General features: G+C 38.9%; 1 protein-coding gene across 1 annotated transcript in view; it reads left to right on the forward strand.

Annotated features, from left to right (window-relative positions):
• CEP112 (centrosomal protein 112) overlaps positions 1–22571 on the forward strand; it is a 286793-nt gene that overhangs the window by 124916 nt on the left and 139306 nt on the right. The window contains exons 19-20 of the mRNA XM_063120035.1: positions 1275–1382; positions 16960–17142. Of these exons, the coding sequence (XP_062976105.1) occupies positions 1275–1382; positions 16960–17142 (291 nt within the window). The remainder of the gene's footprint in view (positions 1–1274; positions 1383–16959; positions 17143–22571) is intronic.

Below are 22571 nucleotides of genomic sequence, written 5' to 3' on the forward strand. Positions count from 1 at the left end.
ACACAGCTGCTTTATGGGTCTGAAATCTGGGGGTCTGACAACACCACGACCGAAGCCTTGGAGATTGTGCAGAACAACTTCCTTTGAAAACTTTTCTCTCTTCCATCTGGTACCCCTGCAGCTTTCTTGTGTATCGAAGCTGGTAGTCCTTCAGTTAGGGCAAGAATTGAGAGTGCTCAGCGAAAATATTTTAAACGGATCGCCATCTTGCAAAATGAGCATCTTCCTACTAAGTGTTTTCTAGAAATGGATAATAATTGTCATTGGACGGCAATATTTCAAAAGCTCCTGCATAGTTATCATCTCCCTGAATTGAAGTTTGCTCTAGGCATGGATAAGAAGCAACTAAAAGATTGGTGTTTTTGGATAGATTCCAGGAGGGACCTGCATCTTATTAAAAATTCTAAATTCTCTCGGTAGTTCCCTCTCCTAAAAACAGAACACTATAGAGCATGTTATCTGTCTAAATTGAGGCCACTGCCCCTGAGAAATGCTTTCATTGAATTGAGATTTCAAGTGATGCCAACCGCAGTGCTGGATGGACGCTACCACAAGGTACCATTTGAATCAAGATTATGTATCTGTGGTCAACAACAAGTGGAAGACATAGCACGCTATATGTTAACTTGCCCTCTGTATAGGGACCCAAGAGAGAGACTCTTAAAACCGCTGCTGACATATGGAGGCATAAATGCCCAAGCAGAAACAGTTCTCTTCCTCCTTAGCGATACCAACAGTTATGTCACTCATAAAGTGGCCCTGTTTGCACTGGCAGCGAAAAAGATTAGGAAGAGAGAACTAGATAAAATTGCTATAAACTGCCACGGAGACTCAGAGTGCTGAGCGAAATGAGAGCTTTAGTCAGAGTAAATTTAAGGTTGTCTGTATGGTTCTCTTGGTTATTTGAAATTATTGTGTACTTTTATAGTTGTATGCTTTTCTATGGATGTATTTGTCATGGCCTTCGGCTAGCACAATAAACTGATGATGATGATGACTAACAAATTTATTCTGGCATAAGCTATCATGGAGTAGAGTCCATTTCATCAGACACACAGAGAGTGCAGCACTGGTTTCCCATTGAAATCGGGGATTTTGCTGCTGATGTATTTTAGCATCTTGATACTTTAACAGATATGATACCCTTGTATCATATTTAGCAATATTCATTAATGCTCTAAAATAACTTTTATCTGTTTGGCGAGGAAACTGTCAGCAGTGTCTGTTTTGAAACTACTAGTTTAATGTATTAAACACCCTATCTTACCTTGTAGATGGAAAAGGTGGAAGCAGATCTAACCAGATCAAAATCTCTCCGTGAAAAGCAGTCAAAAGAATTCTCCTGGCAGTTGGAGGAGCTCAAGCAAAGATATGAGCAACAGGTAGGCTAGCTGTTTTTTTTTTCTTAATTAAAAAAAAGAAGCTCCTAGCACTTACCTTGTGGCACAGTGGCCAACTTATTTTTTCTTAGCAATTCCCCGTCTTACCAACAAAAGTGGACACTGTTGACGTCTGGTTTCAAAAGTAGTTCATTAACACAAAGTTTGCATTTTCTTCCTATTTGACCTTGTAATAAAACATTTATTCCCCCCCGAGGTTTCCTAACTCTCTGTGTTATGCATATTATCATACCTTTCTGTAAATGAAAATCATGTTATTTCCTATGCCAAATAATGTTTGGTATACGTTGCCATTCCTCAGGTTTTTCAGACTTGGTTTGATAAATGAAACCCAATCTCCTTTCTTCTAAATCTCACATTCTTGCTCTGTTCTCCCATTGATGATGGTGGCAGGAGCTGGAGTCAGAAAAAGGAAATGAGAATGTGGGATTTGGGGGTCTATGCAACATCCTTACTAGTACAGAGCAGGACTTTTTGGAACTTTAATTTTAGTTCACCTGAATCTGTATTTGTATGTAAGTAACTCAGTTGACTGCTGTGATTGTTTTTTTCCTATTAAAAGTCAAAATGAAATTCCTAAGAACTTCTGATACAGTGTCATGTCACAGACCTTAAAGCTTCCTTCATGTGAGCTCTAATTTTTGTAGATACATTTTGTTCATTAAATTGCACTCCATTGTTAGGATGGGAGTTATTCCTCTTCTTTCAGCACTTCTAAAGCCAAGTAGGAGATTCAGGTGAACAATGTAGACATAATGTAGCTGAGTGCTAAATGTTACAGGCTAAATTGCCTGTAAGGGTGGATAACTTTTATCCCCTTTCTATACTCTTTGCAAACCAGGTGCCCTCTTGAATTTTTTTAGATTTTAGCTCCCATGCCAATGGTTAGGAATGGTTGGAGTTATAGTCCAAAACATCTGGAGGGGGGTAAGTTAGGAAAGGTTGTTCTATACTACCTTTTGTACTACTAATACTGGAAGAGAAATAACCTTTACAATGGCCAAAGCAATCATTGGAGTCATACAAAATATCAAGGCCAGAGCTATGGAGGTGGGATGTTTGTGGCCTGTCCCCCTCAAGGACATTTCACTTCACTGGATAGTTAGCTTTCATTTCAGCAACTTTAACCCTTTAACTTACAAAAATATAAACTGAAGAAAACATGCAGGCAATATTCTAATTAATTGTTCTGTAAGTACTAAACCTGCTCTGTCCTAGTACCCCATGAGTGTAAATGTATTAGCTGATTAATAGTTACCTGGTACATTACTTTTTATGTCAATTCAAATTATCTGTCAAGTGCTTTAATTTACAGAGGAGTAGCTACATTAGTCTATTGCAAATAAGGATGTTCAGATGTGGTTAAATTCATTACGTCTGTGTTTCATGGATTGTCAGGTGCCTTATGTTCCATCATTTGCGCTATGACTTAATCAGATTTATTTTTACCAGAATTTCGTTCTACTTGTGCCAATTCACATTAGCGCTAATGCACATTAGTTAATATGAATCAATGCAAGTGTGGATTAGCACAAATCCCCCTCAACAGAGAAAAAGCGGTCCACAAATCTGCAAAAGTTGCATCTCTCTGTAGAAGTTGGCCAGGTGCAAAATCCTCAGGTTGGACTTGTTTAAATCCAATGCAAATTTCTTAGACATCCATATTTACAGCAAAAATAACAAGGAGTCTTGTGGCACCTTAAATACTAAGAAATTTATTTGGCCTAAGCTTTTGTGGACTATAGCTTTTGTGCACCACGAAAGTGCAGCCCATGACAGAATAAATTTGTTTGTCTTTAAGGTGACATAAGACTTCTTGTTTTACTTTAAATATACTCAACTACTTGTATTTTTCCTCTTCCATATTAATATGATTCATTGTATCCTAAGGTTCCTACCATTAATTTCTGGATACAAGCCTACAGAATAAAGCTTCAAAGTACCCTCTTGTTAATATCCAAGGTACCTACAAATACTGTTAGATTCATCATCGTCACTAGCAAAGTCAGTTTTCACATTAGCTGCTGCTTTCATTATAATACATCTCTGAAACCTAAGGACATACTAAGCATCAAACTGCAAGAATACCCATCACACATATTCTTTAAAAAAAAAAAAAGATTTCCCCCCTCATCTCTGCTCAGATGTCATATTCTTTAAAACTTTGGAGTAATAGATCATGACCATCCTTTTATGCTGACTTTTCTGGTAGCAAACTACAAGATAACTTCAGTACAAGTAATTTCTGAATATAATTTGTTCATGGCCTCTACAGTCCCACATATGGGTTCTAAGTATCTTTTTTATGAGTACCAACTTTTCATTTGTGTTACTTAGAGTCAAGTTTGCCAGCATATCTTTCTGTTTTGAAGATTGTCTTGTCTCGTAGCAGAACGTGGGCATTCTAAAACGTTGATTAAAGAGGGCTGTCATAATTGAGCCCTAAGATACAACAGGTAGTGTAATTCCCTGCATTATATATAATTGCCTCAGGTTTTACAATAAGTTTACCATGCCAAAGCCTGTGCTTTGAAATATGCAGCCTGGAATGTTTGAATGCTATTATGGAATGGAATTATTTATATATAAAAAGACAGAGAAATAGACATAAGAATATATTTGGCACAGATGTTCATAGAGAATACTTATGGTATAGTAAAAGTATTTTTTTCACATAGCTAAATGTTTCCAGAAATTTATCCTCATGCATAAATTTTGCAGATCAAGTTAATACTAGAGTAGCTCTTGCAGTCCAGCAGAATCTCCTTTGGCTTCAACTAGCTTCAGTATAGACTCCAGATTGAGTGTGGCAACTTGTGTCATATGTCAGAAAATGTTTCTTAGTACCGACTGTTAAGAGGCTGTCATTACAAGATAAAGTAAGCATAGATAGAACACATTTTCTTTTAAGCTTCATATTAAATAATTTTCTACCTGCGAAGCCCCATGCTGTGTCAGTAGTGGTTCTCCTTTTGAAAAATGTCATTAGGGCTCTGCAGATACAATACTTCCTGTAATCATAAACCACCTCTGCTCTCTCTCTCTCTCCTTCTGCCGTGCAGTGGCCCTCTCCACTGGCCTTATCCATTATTAAGTGTTTTGTTAGCATATATACATTGGACCCCCTTGATTTCAATTCCGCAAAAGAATTGCATAGCTGGGTTTGACCAAGACCCATTTCATCAAGCATTCTGTTTCCACCATCAGCCCACCAGAATTTCATGGAAGCTCAAAGAAGGTCATAAATGTAATGGTGATCCCTTCAGTGTCATCAGCATCTGATATTCAAAGATACACCATTTCTGTATGTGGATGTCTAGAGTATACAGCTATTGACAGCTAACTGCCATGGATTTATTTAATCCTTTAAAAATGTTAGTATACATCACTATATCATGATAGAGAATTGTAGTTAAGACGAAACTCCAAAGGTCAGTTTATGGTGATGCCCACTTGAACTTTAACTGTGGCTAAGGTAGGAGAGAGAGAGAAGAGAGGAGACAATCCTACAAATTGCTCCCATTTGCTTTAATCCAGCCTTCTCCATCCTAGTGCTTATGGCCATGCTGCTGGGTAAAATATGGCAGTTGTAACGTATCTGGAGGGCACCAAGCTGTGGAAGCCTGCTTTAATAAATAGTTGGAGATGTGCCCACCCTATCCTCTAGTGTTTAATTCTTCCACTTCTTTTTCAATTCAGGGTTTCCAGGTCATTTAAAACAAGATCTCCATATGTCTCCATCAAAATCCACTTTTATTAATAGAATATAAAGGCAAGGCCCTGGTGGGTGACAATTAGACAGCTCTCTCTTGCATTCAGCTCCTGCAGATTTGTTACTTTCCTTTGAAGTATCCAGTAAGGGGACTTCTTTCTTTACTTAGTTTAGTTGGACTTTCAAATGTACCAGCTGTAAGTAGAACAAAGTATACTTTTAAAAGAACAACAAGAGTTCCTATCTGCCAGGAACAGCTGCCTTAGATACTTCAAAGACACTGGACACCACAGAGAAGACAGCAGTCTTTCCTGCCTTTGAAATCATTTCTGTATCTAGGTCAGGCTCCAACGACCCTCAGCACACAAACTAGTGTGGTATGGACGGTCGTTGTTGTTTTTAATTTACAAACAAAATATCTTTGGATAGGGGTAACTGAACGCACTTTTGTTAGGGGCCACTTGAAGGTTTGTGTGCTCAGTTTTTGTAGTTTTCAATGCTCACCTGAGCAGCTTTTCAGGAATCCTGAAAGCTTCTCATGATATCTCATACAAAAAGGTCCCAAGTGTAAAATTTGATTTTCTTCAACTCTGTAGACATAATAGCCACCACAAATAGCCCCAAAAGCGCATGGCTTTTTTTCCTATGAGAAGGGGAACTGTGCGTGTACTCACATTTCCCAATATATACAAAAGCTTTCATTAAAAATGAACAGGAGTGTTTATTTGGATCAAGGCCTACAGAAGCCTTTAAAAGAACATTAGACACGTATGTCCCGTTGATCTCCATAGGATTTAAATATGTCCAGTCCCACATATATTGCTTTGGATGTAGAAGCACACAGGATTATAGCCTAACTTTCTTTGGATTGCACCAAGTAAATTCAATTCAATTCATTGTCTTGAAAAGAATATTCCCTTTTCTGGTTGTAAGTTACATCTCCATTAGATTTTAGCCTAGGCTGATGTGAGGACCCAAAAGCACTTAAGGAATCATGCTACAGAATAGCATAGTTCTTCACTGTAGCCCCTCCCATCTTCAGCATAAATGTCTACCTCTTGTTCTAAAATGCTTAAATATCTATCAACATCAGCCTTAACTATGGTTAATGCTAGCCAGGGTGCATTATTAACCAAAGCTTGAAACCTGATTTGATGCTGGGTTCAAAACTCTTATTAAGAACATTAAAAAGATGGCAGAGCAGCTTTTATTCTTATTTTTGGAGAAGAATCAGCAGGAAATGGGAAGTGTATGGTTTGGGATGAACCATGTTTTTGCTTGCCCAAATGCGGATGGGGTAGAAATAGGCCATCAGAGCATACAGTAGACCATGATAGCCAAAGAGGTCACAGGGGAAATGCATATGCCAGAGACATTTGGAGAGGGATACCATCTATCAGGATTTCTACTGAGGCCTCTGAGCCTTTGAAACCATTGAAATGCAGTTCACTGTAATCAAGTGTAAAGTGATGCATATTGGGACAAAAGCAGATGGGGACTGAGTTGACAGTGACTTATCAGGAAAGAGATCTTGGGTTTGTCCTGGGCAGCTCAATGAAAATGCCAACCCAATCTGCAGCTGCTGTGAAGAGGGAAAATTCCATATTGGGGCTCATTAGGGAAGGAATAAAAAAAATAAAGCTGTCCGTATCATAATGCTTTTATACAAAGCTATAGGGCAATCACTCGGGTGATGGGAACTGTAGTCCAAAACATCTGGAAGGAACACTACTCTAGGGTGTGTGTATCAAGGCTTTGGTGAATAAAGATTAGGAATAAGGATGGGTCGTATGGTAATGTTATTAATTTTAAAACAAAAATATGCCTTTTGTGATTATTTTTTATGGGTGAGGTAGTGGACATGCAGCCTGATTGTATATATGTGTATTTCTAAATAGCACCGAGTTTAGTGGGCTTGCTCTCAAATAAGTGCATGTAGGATTGTGGCCACCCAATCCCATGCATATCTACTGAGAAATAAGTTCCATTGAGTTAAGTGGAACTTACTGCTAGGCAAGTGTGTATTTGTTTGTAGTGTTCGTTTGTGAGGAAGAAGAGACGATGGACTGCTGGATAGTCTTAAGGAGGGAAGGGAGCAGACCCAGGAAAAAATGGTGTTTATTTATTTATACATTTAAAAAATTATATCCCGCTCTACGTCATTTAGATCTCAGGATGGCGTACAGATAAAAGCCTACAGTATAAAACAGTAAATATACACAGCTAAAAACAAATTAAATCATGAACCAAGTTAAAACAATATATAATTTAAAAGCAGTAAAACAATTAAAACAGTTAAAACAATGTGCCATCTTAGTGAATTTAACCATTAAAGGCTTTGTTAAAAAGCCATGTTTTCACTTGGGGCCGGAATTAAATCAGAGTTGGTGCGAGTCGGGCCTCCAAGGGGAGGGCATTCCACAGTCGGGGTGCCACAACAGAGAAAGCCCTCTCGCTTGTCCCATCATAGTGTATGCGTTGTGCTGGTGGGTGCAGAGAAGGGCTCCTCCAACAGATCTCAAGTCTCGGGCAGGCATATATGGGGAGCAAGTATCGAGGTCCCAAGCTGTTTAGGGCTTTAAACGTCATTACCAACGCCTTGAATTCTGACCGGAAGCGTTAGGCAGCCAGTGCAATTCCTTTAAGGCTGGTGTTATATGGTCTCTGTAAGATGTACCCGCCAGCAGTCCAGCTGCTGCATTTTGCACTAGCTGCAACTTCCGAGTCGTCTTCAAGGGCAGCCCTACGTAGAGTGCATTGCAGTAGTCTAATCGGGAAGTTACCAGTTCATGTACTACTGTGGCTAAGTTGTCCCTGTCCAGGAAAGGCCGTAGCTGGCGGATCAGCCGAAGCTGACCCCAAGTATTCCATGCCACGGAGTCCACCTGGGCCTCCAGTGACAAAGATGGATCTAGGAGTACTCCCAAGCTACACACCTTCTCCTTCCCAGGGAGCGCCACCTCATCCAAAGCAGGTCGCTTACCCAATTCCCAGACTCAGGAACTACCAATCCACAGAGCTTCTGTCTTATCAGGATTCAGGGTGGAGTACCACAGGAGTGGATACTGCAGGAATAATGCCTATCGTCTTTCAAGCTCCAGACATGAATTAAACTTCCCTTCATCTCCTCCTACACACCAACTCTGTGTGTGCATGTGCATGCCAGGCAACCAGGCTGCCAGCTGCTGCAGGAAACATGGTGCTCTGGGAAATGCTAATGGGCACAGAGCAATGGGCAATTAGGCACATAACATGATAAGGTGTAGGTGCAGTAATATGGAAAGGTTGAAAGCTCTCTGCTTCACTGGCCAGTCCCTTAAGTCTCCAAATGGTGGCTGTTTAAAACTGAAAGAAGCAAAGCCCAATGGCCTCTTAGTCAATACAGCACACGGTCAGCAATGCAAGGAAGTGGCACCAATATGAAGGGCACATGTGGCGGGTGGAACTCTCAGGAAAGGGAAAAGCTGTGGTGCACCAGATGTATATAGAGGTGTAACAGAGATGGAGTAAGTGCACCGCACAGCTCAGCTTCCTCCTTTGACGCCAACTCCTTCAGAGCAATATCCCACCTCCACGGAGTAATGTGAAACCACTGAGTGATTTGCCAGTGGCCACGACACTTGACTGTCTCTCTTGGTTAAAGTGTGGCAGTGCACCTTTTAATCAAGAGAAATCAGTCATCCACCACTGTCTGGTTGGCCATGTGCTTCCTGGCCAGCACCAGGGTGGCTTTCCTTGAAGGATTGAGCAGATAGACGACAACCTGTAAGATGATTTATATAATCATCTTTATATAAAAGCTCATATAAAGATGAGCTTTTATATTGTATTTTATACTATGGTTTTATACTGTTGTTTTATACTTTGAATGTTTTTAATTTTTGTGAACCGCCCAGAGAGCTCCGGCTATTGGGCGGTATAGAAATGTAATAAATAAATAAATAAAACCTAGGTAGTGGATGGGAGCACCCCTGGAATCTGCCACCACCGGAACTTTCCACCAAAGCACTGTTACTTAGTGTTTCCTGATAGAGATGATCCTGCAGAGCAGTGAACATGCAGAGCCACAACATTCACTTCATTGACAGTGAATGCTCAAATCCTATCTGATGTACAGATGAGGCAGATTGGAAGGAGGCAATGCCAGAGCAATTAAGCATGGACATAACACAGGGACTTTACTTTATCCAATTGAGCCTTTTCAAAAGGAAATACAGTCTCTTTAATCCTGGGGATCATGAACTTTCATCAGCATGAACAAACCTGAGAGAGCTACATAGAACCTGGTAATTTTTAGATAAAATTTGAATATACTAGTAATTAAACCTAAGCATGCAACTAAGAATTGAAGAAGGTCCTTCTGATTCTCTTAGAAAACTAATCATGATCTGTGTGGGGTAGGATGCTTCTGCAGTTCCAATATTTTTTATCACAGCATACAATAATTTAAGTAATTAAAAAGCACTAATCTCCAGTACTGGGTTAGTCTTTACATTTTAGAAATTACCTCCTTGATTGACAGTCAGAGCTTCTAGCAATAACAGCTACAAGCAGACGGACTTCCCCTCAACACGCAGCCCAGCCCAGCCTAGCACTGGTGGCTGGTTTCTAGTTTTGCTTATAACTGAGCTGTTGTAACACCATTGGAGTTTACTTCAGCAGCTTCTTTCTTCTTTTTGGTCTCTGTGACAGAAGTTATGTGCTTCTGCAAAATAGTAATTTCAACATTCTAGAGCCAAACAGAGTTTAGGCAGGAGTCCCACCCACTTCCACTGTGCAAGCTCTGGGTGTAGCTCCCATCTGCCTCTCAGTTCCTTTTTGTCCATTCCAGTGACTAGCAATATAGTCACGGCATTACTCCCCCCTCACCACAAGTGTTCCTGTTCTCCCGGGGATGCTGAGCAGAGTCCCCCCCAAAAAACTTCTTACCTATCTTCTCCAAATTCTGCCTTTCACCCCATTGGGGTGCATGGCCTCCAAGGCCTTCTTCAAAAAGTATGTCTGGTGCAGCAGGAAAATACCCTTAATCGATGGTCCATCCTACTATCTTCCCTGCCTTGGAGAGGCACACATGGTGGATTCCTGCACCTACTGCCAGGCCTTTACTAAACAGGCCAGAAAGAACAGATTGGTGTGCTCTTCTGTGGGAACACGCCCTCAAGGTTGCAGATACAGCTGCACTAAATCTCCCTCTGCACACCGCATCATACTCCATCTGCAAAAAGCCAACATAATCTCTCTCAGTTTATCATAGTGCCCCCTTCCATGGAAAGTGGTGCAGGGCAATGATCCCCATTATCAAGCGTTCTAGCCCTTATACTGCTATCGGCTGCTGCTCAAGCTTCAGAATAACCGGCAGCCCAAAGTGAACTAGCAGTCCAAACTGAAGGTCAAGGCTGAAAAGGGCAAGCTGGCCAAGTCCCAAAACAAATGACATGCTAATCCCTGGGCTCAGGGACCAAAGAATAAGAATAAAAAGACCACCTGCAAGAACAAGTTGGATGATGAACCGATGACTGCACCTGCTCCAAGGCAAACATGCTTGCTACCTCAGCCTCACAATCTACCCTTTGGCCACCGACTCCAATTCTGGAAAACTTGCAACTCCCTTGGGACTACAACTCCTCTGATGGTGATCAGTGTATCAGGTCAATATCAGAGGGTGAATCCAGGGAGCACTTCTGCCCAGAACCATACCAGCCTGCTCTTTGGGGCCTCTCCTCATATAAGGTCAGATCTCCCAGATACTGAGAAACCTCCCCAGTTTCTTTGGCTTCTTCAGGAGGTTTTCTCCAGCATTGCTATATGCTTTGTGATGGCCATGTTCTTACTCTAGCAGATCTCTTAATTACTATGAGGACCAGTCTCCACTGCAATGGCCACCATCCCTTCTCATGGGAACTCATGATTGCAGATACAAAAAACTCTCAGTGTGACAACCCTTGCCATCATTGTTCTTACTTCCCTCATTATTAAATAATTATTATTATGTGGAATGATCACAGGCACCTTCTAACCACGTATCACTGCCCCACTTGGTATTCACACTGCCTGATGTACAGCTACTGCAAACTTACTGCTCATTCTCCACCCTCCTCTTCCGGCCAGTATCTTCCAGGATGTAATTCTGCCAAAATGTTTTGCTACCATGCCACAGCTGCTGTCAACAGCTCCGCCAAATGAAACAATACCATTTACTAAGAACAAAATGCCTACCACATTGCCTTCCAAGTATCAGTCTTCGGGGCAGGAAGACTATTGGTCAGATTTCAGTCATTTGTAGTGGTTTCGAGCTAATCACCAGATGCTACTTTGGGAGACCAAGCCCCCCACCCTCTCCATCAGATGATGTTAGGCTGTATTCAGAACAGTACACAAGGCAAAGTTGTTAGGGATAGACGTAAAAGCCCCCTTTAAGAAGGTACAACCAGACTTGATTCCCGAAGTAGCCATTCTTATGTTCCCAACAATATTGCATGTCATCAAACAGTCTTCTGCTCCACTCATCCTACAACACAAAATCCCCACACTTTTAAGCAAGGATATCAAGAAAAGAATTATTACCGCTCAGAAGTTTAAGGTTTCTTCTCCAGATACTTTACAGTCCTCCAAAAGGATGGAGGTTTTTGGCCTATACTTGCCCTAAATAAAATAAAATGGAGAAGGATGGTGGTTCCTGATTATGCCCTCTCCTAAGCACCTGCCTGTCCTTCGCACTCTTAGAGATAACAGTAACTCTGCTGCCCAGAAGGTGAAGCACAGGTTGGAAACAGAACTACACTTAAATAAATGCAAGTGCATGCATATTAAACTTCCCTCCATATGAAAGTGGTTTCCTCTGTTTGAAAGGGCTCTCTCTCCTGTCCAGGTCCTTTCCTGAACAAAAGCCATTCTGTTCAGTAATTACTGAGAAACGGGAAAATTCAGGAGGCTATAGAATGGTTGAGAGCCCCTTTAAATAGCATTGTAGGTTGTGTGGGGGGTGGGGGGCTGCAGGAAAAAGGGGAAATTTGTGGGCTCCCCTGTTTTGTACATGGAAACTCTACAAGGGCAAATAGCCTTCCATTATTGCTGAGGCACAATTGGATACAGCCCATGGAATGTACTGCAAATGTGGAAATTTCACTAATGCATATGAAGAAAAAAAGAAAAGATGCTGTTAAGTCTTACAGTCCCATAACTACGAAATATTGATTATAAAATTTTAACATCAGTATTAGTGTCTCAACTAAATACGATTATAAAAAAATGTATTGATATAAATTGAACTGGCTTTATTCCAAAGTATTAGCAATTTGTATTTGGAATATACCAAGAAAAAACAGATTGCCGCTATATGTGTATTCTTTGATGCCAAGAAAGCATTTGATAGATAAGAGTGGATTTACTTCAGTATTACATTTCTAAATTTTGATATGTTGAATTGAACCAATTTATTTAAACCTTAGTTCTTTTATAGTGGGTAGTTAATGGTTATAACTCACTCTCCCCCCAACCCAGGCCTTTGACAAATGTAAAGTGAACTTCCTGAACCAATCCTTGGCTAGCAGAATAATTTTTTGGAGGTAGCCACCTGAGCCAATTACTATCGGGCTGAATAGTTTCCTTAGAGACAAGTCTCTTTGGTTAATCACTAGCAGGTTGGGTAACTTTCTTGGCTTCTAGGAGGGGAGGGGAAGTGAAGAGCTTTCACCACAGCCCAGCTCGTATCGTTCAGTCTAATTTGGCAACAGTGCCACTGTGGAGACTAGAACAACATATGATACTGTATGCAGATGTTCTAATGAATGCATGCAGGCCTCTCTTCAAGAAATGGAGCTTTCTTCCAGGCGGCTAAACCTTAACAAGAAAACGGGTTGCTTCACAATGGTCATGAAGAAACAGAGTTTGTTAGTGTTGGCGGAAGAAATGAAATAATTAATCAAAATTACATATTTAAAAATGCAAACATTTTTGAAAGTATAAAGCAAAATATAGTAGAGAAACATTCATTTTATTATTTTATTTATTGCATTTTTTACCTCCCAATAGCTGAAGACTATGATAATTATGCATAGATGATAATTCCCAATGAAGTATGGGAATTTTTCTTTACAAAAAGACACTGCTTTTTTTGGAGCAATTACTTATAGAGAGAACTGTTATAAGATGGCCATACAGTATACTGCCATTTGGCAGTGAGAAATAGGAGAATGTAAATATCTGTCAGGAGGCATAGGCTAACACAACAGGCTAACCCACTGTGGGCTATTATGTTTGTGTGAACACAGTGTGTTTTACGCAGGGTGGGTTAACATGTTACCTGAATGCAGTGTGTTTTCTGCAAGGTGGCTTGTGAAAAATAAATCACACTCCATGTTTAAGAATCCCATGAGAACCCATGGCTTGTTGTGTTGTTCAGTGTGGTTAACGAGCAACTTGCAGAAAACATGCTGTATTCAGACAACATGATAACCTAATCTGCAGAAAAAGCACTGCATTCAGTGTTGTGTGAACCCAGACATAGGGAGATATATATACATATATAATATGTGGAAATGCAGGACAGCAAAAAAATAGTTGGAAGACGGTGGTAAAGATAATTAAGAGATTTTCAATTAAAATTAGAGCCTGAAGCATTATGTTTATTGCATTATGTAAAACTACTATTCTGCTAGACAAACAAGAGATAGTTTTATATATTATAGCTCTGCATAGTGCATAAAAATACACACTGGTGATGAATAGGTGGGAACCTATGAATTTGTATATTACAAATGATATGAATATGCCTTTTATGAGTTAAGATTTCTAATAGATAGTTTTAAGCTATTGCTCAATCTGAAGATGTTGGTATGGCTGTATTGTTTACTTAGTAAGTTATGTAACATGTATAAGCATGCTTTTTCTTTTGTTATGTATTTATAGAATTTTTAAAAAGTGTAGGGAGTTCTATGAATTTGGGTGTGGCGTTTGATTTTGTTTATTTTGAAGTTACTTGATCTATTGGATATAGGATTTTACATTGTAAAAAACAAACACAATTGGGTGTTTGTATGTTTTAGTTTTGCATCCAGCAATTTCAGAAGTGCATGTACTTTGTTAATTCATTTAAATATATGCATATTTAAGTACCAGCAAATGCTCCACTCCACTTAAACTCATCCCCCTGCCTGTAGGATGGGGACAGTGGGGGGGCGGGGGAGGCAGGGAGTTTAAGAGGAGGTAGTCTACTGAAAATAAATTATTAGCAACAGCCCCACATGCCCTTCTGCTGTTTCCAGATTGCTAGAAAGCTCATAAAAGTGCAACAATGTCCCTGAATGCCTATTGTTCTCCATCTTCTTCCTTGTTGACTGGAAATGATGGAGTCCAGATATGCATGGCAAGGTAAGTGGATATAAAGATTATAAAAAAAGAATAGACAGTATCCTGAACTTGCCTTTCCTCCCTTGTTTTGTTTTTATTGTGCCTCTCAGTAGGCAATGAAATGGGGAGAGGGAGCTGGAAGTAGCAGGTGAGTAGTTATTAACCCTTATGTTTCAGTTTTCATTATCTAATTATTCATGCTTTCTGCTATAAATGGTAGCAACAATTTGCTCTAACACCATCTATATTTAAGTATATCATCGCAAAATCCTATCTTGACCATCACACAATGTGTCCAAGAAATAAAACCATGGGTGGGATATGTTAACAGGCCACAGTCAGAGGACTGATGAAGCAGGGACGCAACTGTTTATTTTAAGAAATTAGTGTTACCAGGGTAGGTTCAGCCTGCACACCAATGAGTACAGAACTTGCATTCCATCTTTCAGGTCACTGTTGTCATTCAGTCTTAAATAGCGACTTCTCAGGGGACACGATCCATCTCTGTGCTTTGAGTCTGCAGAGCTACTTTACTTTCTTCCACTTCCCGCAGGTTCCTCTAATATAAGGGCCTTTTCTCTGTTGGGTAGTCATAATAATGGATAATGTAAAGTCAAGAAGGTTGCAGTAAAGATAAGATCCACAAACTAAAATGTGTGCTTCTCTGCTCTTTCTCTTCTTGTTTTAGGAGTTCAGAAGTAGGGACACTTTCATACATTTTTGTGATTGGTAGAAGTGGTTTGAGGGGACTAAAGAAGGCAAGACAAGTGGACAATCAAAGAATCAATTGGGGAAGGGAAAACTGGTGCTAGTTAAGATTTATTTTCTAGGCATAATTTGTAGATTAACCTATTGTGTTATATTTAGATAAAATGTTTCGGAAGTCTTTACTTGTCTTGTTTTGGTCCCTGGATTATAGGGAAGCAAGTCCCATTTTAATCCAGGAAGCTGCCTTTCATCTAAGTGTGATCATGGCCAGATCTACACGAAGCAGGATATAACAGTGTATGGAATGTGTCCTTGGGCGCAAACAGTTGTTATAACTGTTATAAAGCAGTAGTGTAAATCCTGCCCAGGTCTAGGTTTATAAGATAATACACGTTTCCAACACACTGATTTTCACTACTTTACAATTCCACATAATGTACCTTTGTTGTTAGGGTTACAATCATGATGCTTTGTTTTCATTAAACCTTGCCAAAATGTGTTGTATAAAGTTTCCTTTCTGAGGTTGGGAATAAAATATATTATTTTTCTATTTGGTTCCAGAATGAGCGTGGGTTTTTTTTTATAGTGTTCACAATGCACATGACAGCGATTTATAAGAAAACCAAGAAACAATTGACAATGATAGAGAATGCATGTTCCTTAAAAAATGAATGCTATCGCTTTAAGATAAGGTGCCTGCGCGCTTTCCTCACACAAACAAGATCGATTTTGAGCAGACTCCTACTGTTTGCTTTCTTTTTGGAAGAAGAAGAAGAAGAGGGATTCTCACGCTGAATATAACCAACATATTCTCGATAACAGCGGGTTTTTTTCTTTCCTGAAATCCACCAAAACTGAAGAAAAATCCAAGTGACTGTTCTTAGCAGCTGTGTGGCCTGGAGTTCACTAGGAAAGCTGGCTTCCTGCAGTCCCCTATTCATCACCTGCTTCAAAGGCAGCCTAGCTGGCTATAGTTTGCAGGCCAGGTAGGGTGCCATTGTGCACAGTCTGGGAGGATTAGTATCAAAGCTGCGGCAACCAGGCCCTTGGTCTCAGGCTGCCATTCAGTCTAACCGGGAGAGGCTAAGACTGGCCAAGGTCATCGTTTCCAGTGTGATGTGGACTGGGAAAGGATCCTTCCTGAGAATAGAATGCTTCTTATGAAATCATGGCGCAAGCTTGCTGCACAGCAGGTGCCCTCCTGAAACACATACATCTGTTTGTTTTGGTGTACCGTAGCTGACAACGAAATAATAGACCTTTTATTTATTTATTTTTTAAAAACCTTTAACGGAAAGAATATATATATAGTCGCGTAGATGGGCTTTTATTTTGGAGAAATCATAACCAAATATTTAAAAGATTTAACTGAGCTTTTGTGTGTGTGTGTGCACGCATGAAGAGCAGGAGTGACTGATTTAACCATTTTTAAGCTGTATCACTGCTGGATAGCAACAGCAGGATACTTGGGGAAACATATACAGAATGCGACAATGATTTTCCCCCCGATGTTCTGACATTCATACAAGTACATCGTGTTTAAAAACGTACCGGATTTTCGTAATTGTCATGCTTAACGAAATTGCTTGGAGGAATTTTATTTTATTTTTAGCCGAGAGAAAGGATTTTTTTTTTTTAAAAAAAAAAGATGAGGTAAGAATGACGTAAAAATAATGATAACACTAACTTGATAAAATTGTGGGGGGGGGGAGAAAAATTAAGCTGTAAGATGAGTTGTCATGACGACAAGGATGTTCTATTGATGAACTGTACTCTTCATTGTCCAATCAGATAGTAGAGCTGAAGCTGGAGCATGAACAGGAGAAGACGCACCTATTCCAACAGCATAGCACAGAAAAGGATTGCCTGGTCCGAGACCATGAACGGGAAATTGAGAAACTAGAAAAACAGCTTCGGGCTGCCATGACAGAGTACGACAATAAAACTCAAGAATGCAGGAAACGAGATGCGCAGGTAATAATCAATAACATTTCAGAAGTCATAGATATTTTTTAAAACAACAACAACAGCAGCATTTCCTGTTTTCCAATGTACTTTATTAATGCACGCTGTTTGATCATTTGCAAAACTGACATATAAACACAATTTTGTTTTTCTTTCCCCCTCCCTGCCGCTCCCTCCCCCTGCCACTGCTGCAAAAGGCTTTAACTGCAAAAAAACCACAGGTAGCCAGATTAAGAATCCCATGGTGTGCAATAACTTGGCCTCTTATTTATAATCTTGTCTCATTTTCTTTCATGATGGATTTAAGGAAAAAAAGGTATTTCTCCCTCCCCCTTTATCTACAATAACCCTCTCCTACTCTCCTTCCCCCTCCGGGTAAATCTGTATTAAATATATTTGAGTTATTCATATGGGTTGGGTTTTTTGTTTTTATTTTTTATCACTGCAGGCAGCCCACAAATTGCTTGTACTTAAGTTTTCACTTGATTTCTTAGTATTTTCCCCTGATGTTTTAGGATTTTTTAAAAAATATTTGCATGTGATTGATTGAGTTTATCTGATAAACAGTTGATACTCGGTTGCGTTCTATTTGTATGATCTTTCAGTATGCGCATATATCTCTGTGCTTGAATCTGTAAAATTGTGTTTGTGTGGGTGTGTATATACTATACACATACACGCACACATACATAAACATATGTACACACCCCTCCTATCTCTATGGTCACTGTTGGAAACCCATTTAGCAGAACAAACCTAGCTCTGGTAACATTTGACTCTTCAAACGTATGGATAAATTTTGCATTGTCAGCATGGCAAATTATCTTCACTAGTTCAAAAAAATCGTTTTGGTTGATCATGGTGGTCGTTGTATTTATTATGTGGCATAGTTCTTTATCCAGAATGTATGTACTCTCAAAGGCCTGAAATGAAGACAATTAAAAATTCAAAGCTTATATAGCCAAATTGGAAGATAATTTTTGTTTTTTTCAGTTATGTTAGAATAGATTGGGTAATTTTGTACAGAAATGGGCATCATTGTTTCTGTGGTTTAACCGCCATATACTTTTTGCTCTTTGGATGCTTGGTAGAAAACCGTGGCTATATAGGTATCCTTCATTGTAAAGCCATAGACTTATGGTAGTCTGTTCTATATTTAAGCAGCATCAACAATTTCCTTTATTCTTTTGCATCATAAAAATCAGGTATTCAGCTTGGCAAAAAATAAAATAAGGAGTAGAAGAAACCCTGCTACATTATTGTTAATTCCCCCCCCCCCCGTATTTATCAGCTAAAGAGGAAAGAGAACTTTTATGAATGCTTAATAATATAACATTTATGCTTTTGGAAAGTTGCGTACTACCCCCACCATTTTGGTAATTCTCTACTCCTGTTTTTTTCATATTTTGCTTTCTTTCATCTGCCGTACACAAACTGAAACATCGATCAGTTTTTTTTAGCCTTTTTACTGGGGATATACAGTATAAATTGTGAATCTCGCATGGATATATAGTACAATTTTGGGTTTTAATAATTATATTAATACGTAAAGAATGTATGTCTAAAGTATTGGAACCACTACTTTTCTTGTTGGTTACATATATGCAAAGGATGCAGTGCAGGAAAATATTCCATAGTAATTAATGGAACTTAATCATTTACCAGTTAATCAGTTGTAGTCATTGGGACTTAAGCATTTAATAATGCATTTCATTTCCATTGATTGCACAGACAATGAACTATGCCAAACATCTACTGATGTGTTCCAAGTTGGCATGTGGCTTCAGATATGAGGCTCTTTGGTCTTTGCTGTCTTGTTTGTGGGATCTTCTTGATAGGTTCCATTCATAGAACAGGTTGGCATTTATGGATTATTGGGGTGTTGTTTATGTATGTAGTAAACCAAAGTAGTACTGTAAACCCACTTCTTCAGTGGTGTGACAAATTGTGTACTTTGTGGTCTCTATGTAGTCCCACATATTTTTTGCTGCTTCTCAGTAGTAATTAATAAAGAATTGTAAATAGGCTTTGAAAACCAAATATGCAGTAAGGAGAATGCCCTTGACTAGGCCGTTTGTTTTAAAATGCTATCAAGTAGCTGCTACAGTTAGGAATTATGGGGTACTGGAGCGTCTTTTAAATTGATAAATAGTAGCGACTTTATTGAGAAAATAATTCTGAGTCTATGTACATTTGGCATTGTATATAAGCTGTATGTATTAACGTGTTTTACTCCTATCTGCTGAAGTGCTTGGATAGTGACATGATCAAAATAATATCAATACGTGTCTTAGCAAATATCATTAGGTTGTAAATAAAAAAAAATGCCTTCACAGTTAAATTAGTTTTTATCTGAATCATATTGGTACAATGCGGCTTCTCACCCCCACTTACCCTATGACGTAGTGGAAGTCATTTTGTTTAACCAGCTTCTTCATATACTTTAAATGATTTCCAGTCTGATAAATAAAATTTAGATTGTTCTGAAAGATGCAACTGATCCATGGTTGGAGCTTTTGAGATAACAGTTATGAAGACTTTTTCCCTGACTCCTTACTGTTGCCTTCACTATAAAGCTAGGTGTCTTTTAAAAACATATTACATGTGATGACTGGGAAAGTTTTATTAAAAAAACTTTTTTTAAAAAAAGGCACTAAAAGGGTTGTTTGTATGTGTTCACCACTGCAATCTGAAATAGGTTAGTTTCCAAAACATATAAGGTGAAAGATGTATTTTCAAATACATTTTCAAAGCATGAACTAGACATTTTTAGGAATACTGTGTAATATTAGGTAGTGTTCCCAATGCTGTATCAACATTTGACATATTTTTCCAGGTTTAAACAAACTGTTGACTCATGTTAGCGCACTCTAGACTCAGTTGTCTTGACTGAAAAGAATATAACTTTTATGAGGCTAATTATTAGATTATAATTTCCATTTCCGTATAGCATTTGAATCTTATTTTGCCATCATGGCCAACATATTTAAGCTTATGTCTAGTGTTAGTTTCTTGTAGAGTAATAATATTTGAGAACAGAAGCTAATCTAAGTGACTGGTCTTCACAACACCCAAGGGATAGTTTTATAGTTTTTGTACATAGCTTTAAAATTCCAATGAAATTCTTTGCTAGTCATTGATAATATTGGGGTTGAAATAGCATTTTCCCCAACCTTAAAAAGACTTATTTGAAATATGAGAGAAGTAAATGTTTTTTTCTTAAATTCATGTTTCATATAGAATTCTAACACTATTATGTGCAAAATGTAGTTACTATATACTTCCTTACCACATAGTTTCATAGTGTTCTCATTCATATATATATATATATATATATATATATATATATATATATATTATTCATGAACACAAAGATTTACATCTTTGGAGAAGTTATTTTAATAGCCTATACAAAGTACTCAGATTATTTCTTATAAAAACTGTAATATTGTTAAAACAAAATAGTCATTTTATTCCCCACAGGAAAAGATTGGTTCATTTTTTAAAAATAAATACTTTGCTGCATTTTATAAGAAGTTTTTACCTAGCTGCTAAAAGATGTATCAATTTCACCATCACACTTTTTCTTGATCCAGTTAACGTCACCTTTTCCCTAGCACATGACACACATTTTTGCCACTTCAGTGAGTGAACTGTTCCAAATTACTGCATAAACTTGTTTCTTTTAATCTTTATTCTTTGGCTATTTGACCTTTGGATAGAGAAGAAAGGAATGAACTTCAGAAAAGCCACATTACTCTGTTCTTTGTAAAATGGGCACCAGAAAAATCAAACATCTTTTCACATTTTTTGTTACAATGTGCTGCTCTGCCATTTTCTTCCATTCATAAATGTTTTATCAGCAGAATAGGCATCATCAATAAAGTTACAGAGGATAAGTACTTAAAATGTTGTTGTAGTATCCACTTGTCCCTGAATACATTAAGATAAACTATGTCCTAGGTCTATATGGTGGAAGCGAGTCCTGATCGTTTTCCATTCAGTTCAGGAAAAGTCTTTATTGAAGGATCAGGCAAGTTGTCCCGGAACTGGTAGACCAGGGAGTCCTCTTTTAAAGCCTAAAGAACGTAAATCAACACCACTGAAGCTTTTCTTGGTCACTTGCTTAACTTTCCCTTCACTTATCCCAGCATTTATACTTTCCCCCCCTCAAAGCCAGAATACAGAGATGCAAACCTTTCCTGATGCTATCATACAGTACTGAGATCATCCAAACAGCAAATCAGTGTAGTAAGCTCAGCAGAACAGTGTATGAATTGTAATCCATGACTTCTCAAAAGTTCAGCAACAAGTCCTGTCACTGCAATTATATTTAGATATTCAGCAACATCTTAAGCCACTTCTACCTTTTAAATATCTTATCCAACTTTTTCATGGTTTATGTTCTTCAGTTTCTCTCTTCGTGCTGATATATGTGGCCCTGTACTAACATCATCAGGATTATATGTCTCTTCACGTCAATCCATTGACTAAGGTTTTTGCCACACTGTGTGTACAAACAGCATTTGCTAGAAAGTACACCTTTTTGTAGCCTTGTCAGCTAGACTCCCAATTTCTGTAGAGGCCTAGGCCTTCACCCCATATTATTTCAGGCAGAGAGGGACTATTGAGGCTGCCTTGAGGCCCAGTATTGGGCAAAAGGCGGGATACAAATAATAATAATAATAATAATAATAATAATAATAATAATAATAATAATAATTTGCTCACTCTGCCTTTCAGAGCACACCACTGACTTTTATGTTATAAGCAAGTATAAAACTTTTCATCTACGAACCTCCCCGCCTGTAGGGCCCTCAGGGCACCCCTTATCTATGTCCTTTCAGGGAGTTTGGGAGTGTCCTTCTCACTCTTCGTTTTAGAGTAAAAAGCCTAACTCATCACTGGCCTTTACATTAAACCGTAGGAGAGGAGCTGGCAGAGGTGGCAAGATGAGTTCTACCTCCATCAAGCTATGCTCTCTAGTTGCAAGTTAGAGCTGTCTATCACATAACATATTTTCCCTCTTTCTCTTCTCCCCCTCGCTCAACTGGGCCTCTTGTATTTTCCTTATATGGAGAGCTTAGGAGAAAACCTTATATTAAGAGGGCCTTTAAGGCCCTGATTGGTGCGGGGAGGCAAAGAGTGCTTTCTGGAGCCTAATGGCGTGCCAGGGGAATTGTGCACTTTCTGGAGGCCCCAGAAAGTGTGTTTTGCCTCCCCTGCATCGTGCAAATCGTGGCATTAAAGACCCACTTAATGCAAGGTTTTAAGAGGGCCTTTAAGGCCACAATTAACACAGGGGATGGGGAAATGTGATTTCCCCAAGGCTGGGAAAATCACATATTTCCCCCCTCTACTCTAGCATTAGAGTTGAAAAAGATCATACGCAATTTCTCCAGGCTTGGGAAAATTGCATATTTTCCCTTGCTGCATTA

This window comes from Elgaria multicarinata, chromosome 3 (genome assembly GCF_023053635.1).
Source record: "Elgaria multicarinata webbii isolate HBS135686 ecotype San Diego chromosome 3, rElgMul1.1.pri, whole genome shotgun sequence".
Classification (NCBI taxonomy): domain Eukaryota; kingdom Metazoa; phylum Chordata; class Lepidosauria; order Squamata; family Anguidae; genus Elgaria; species Elgaria multicarinata.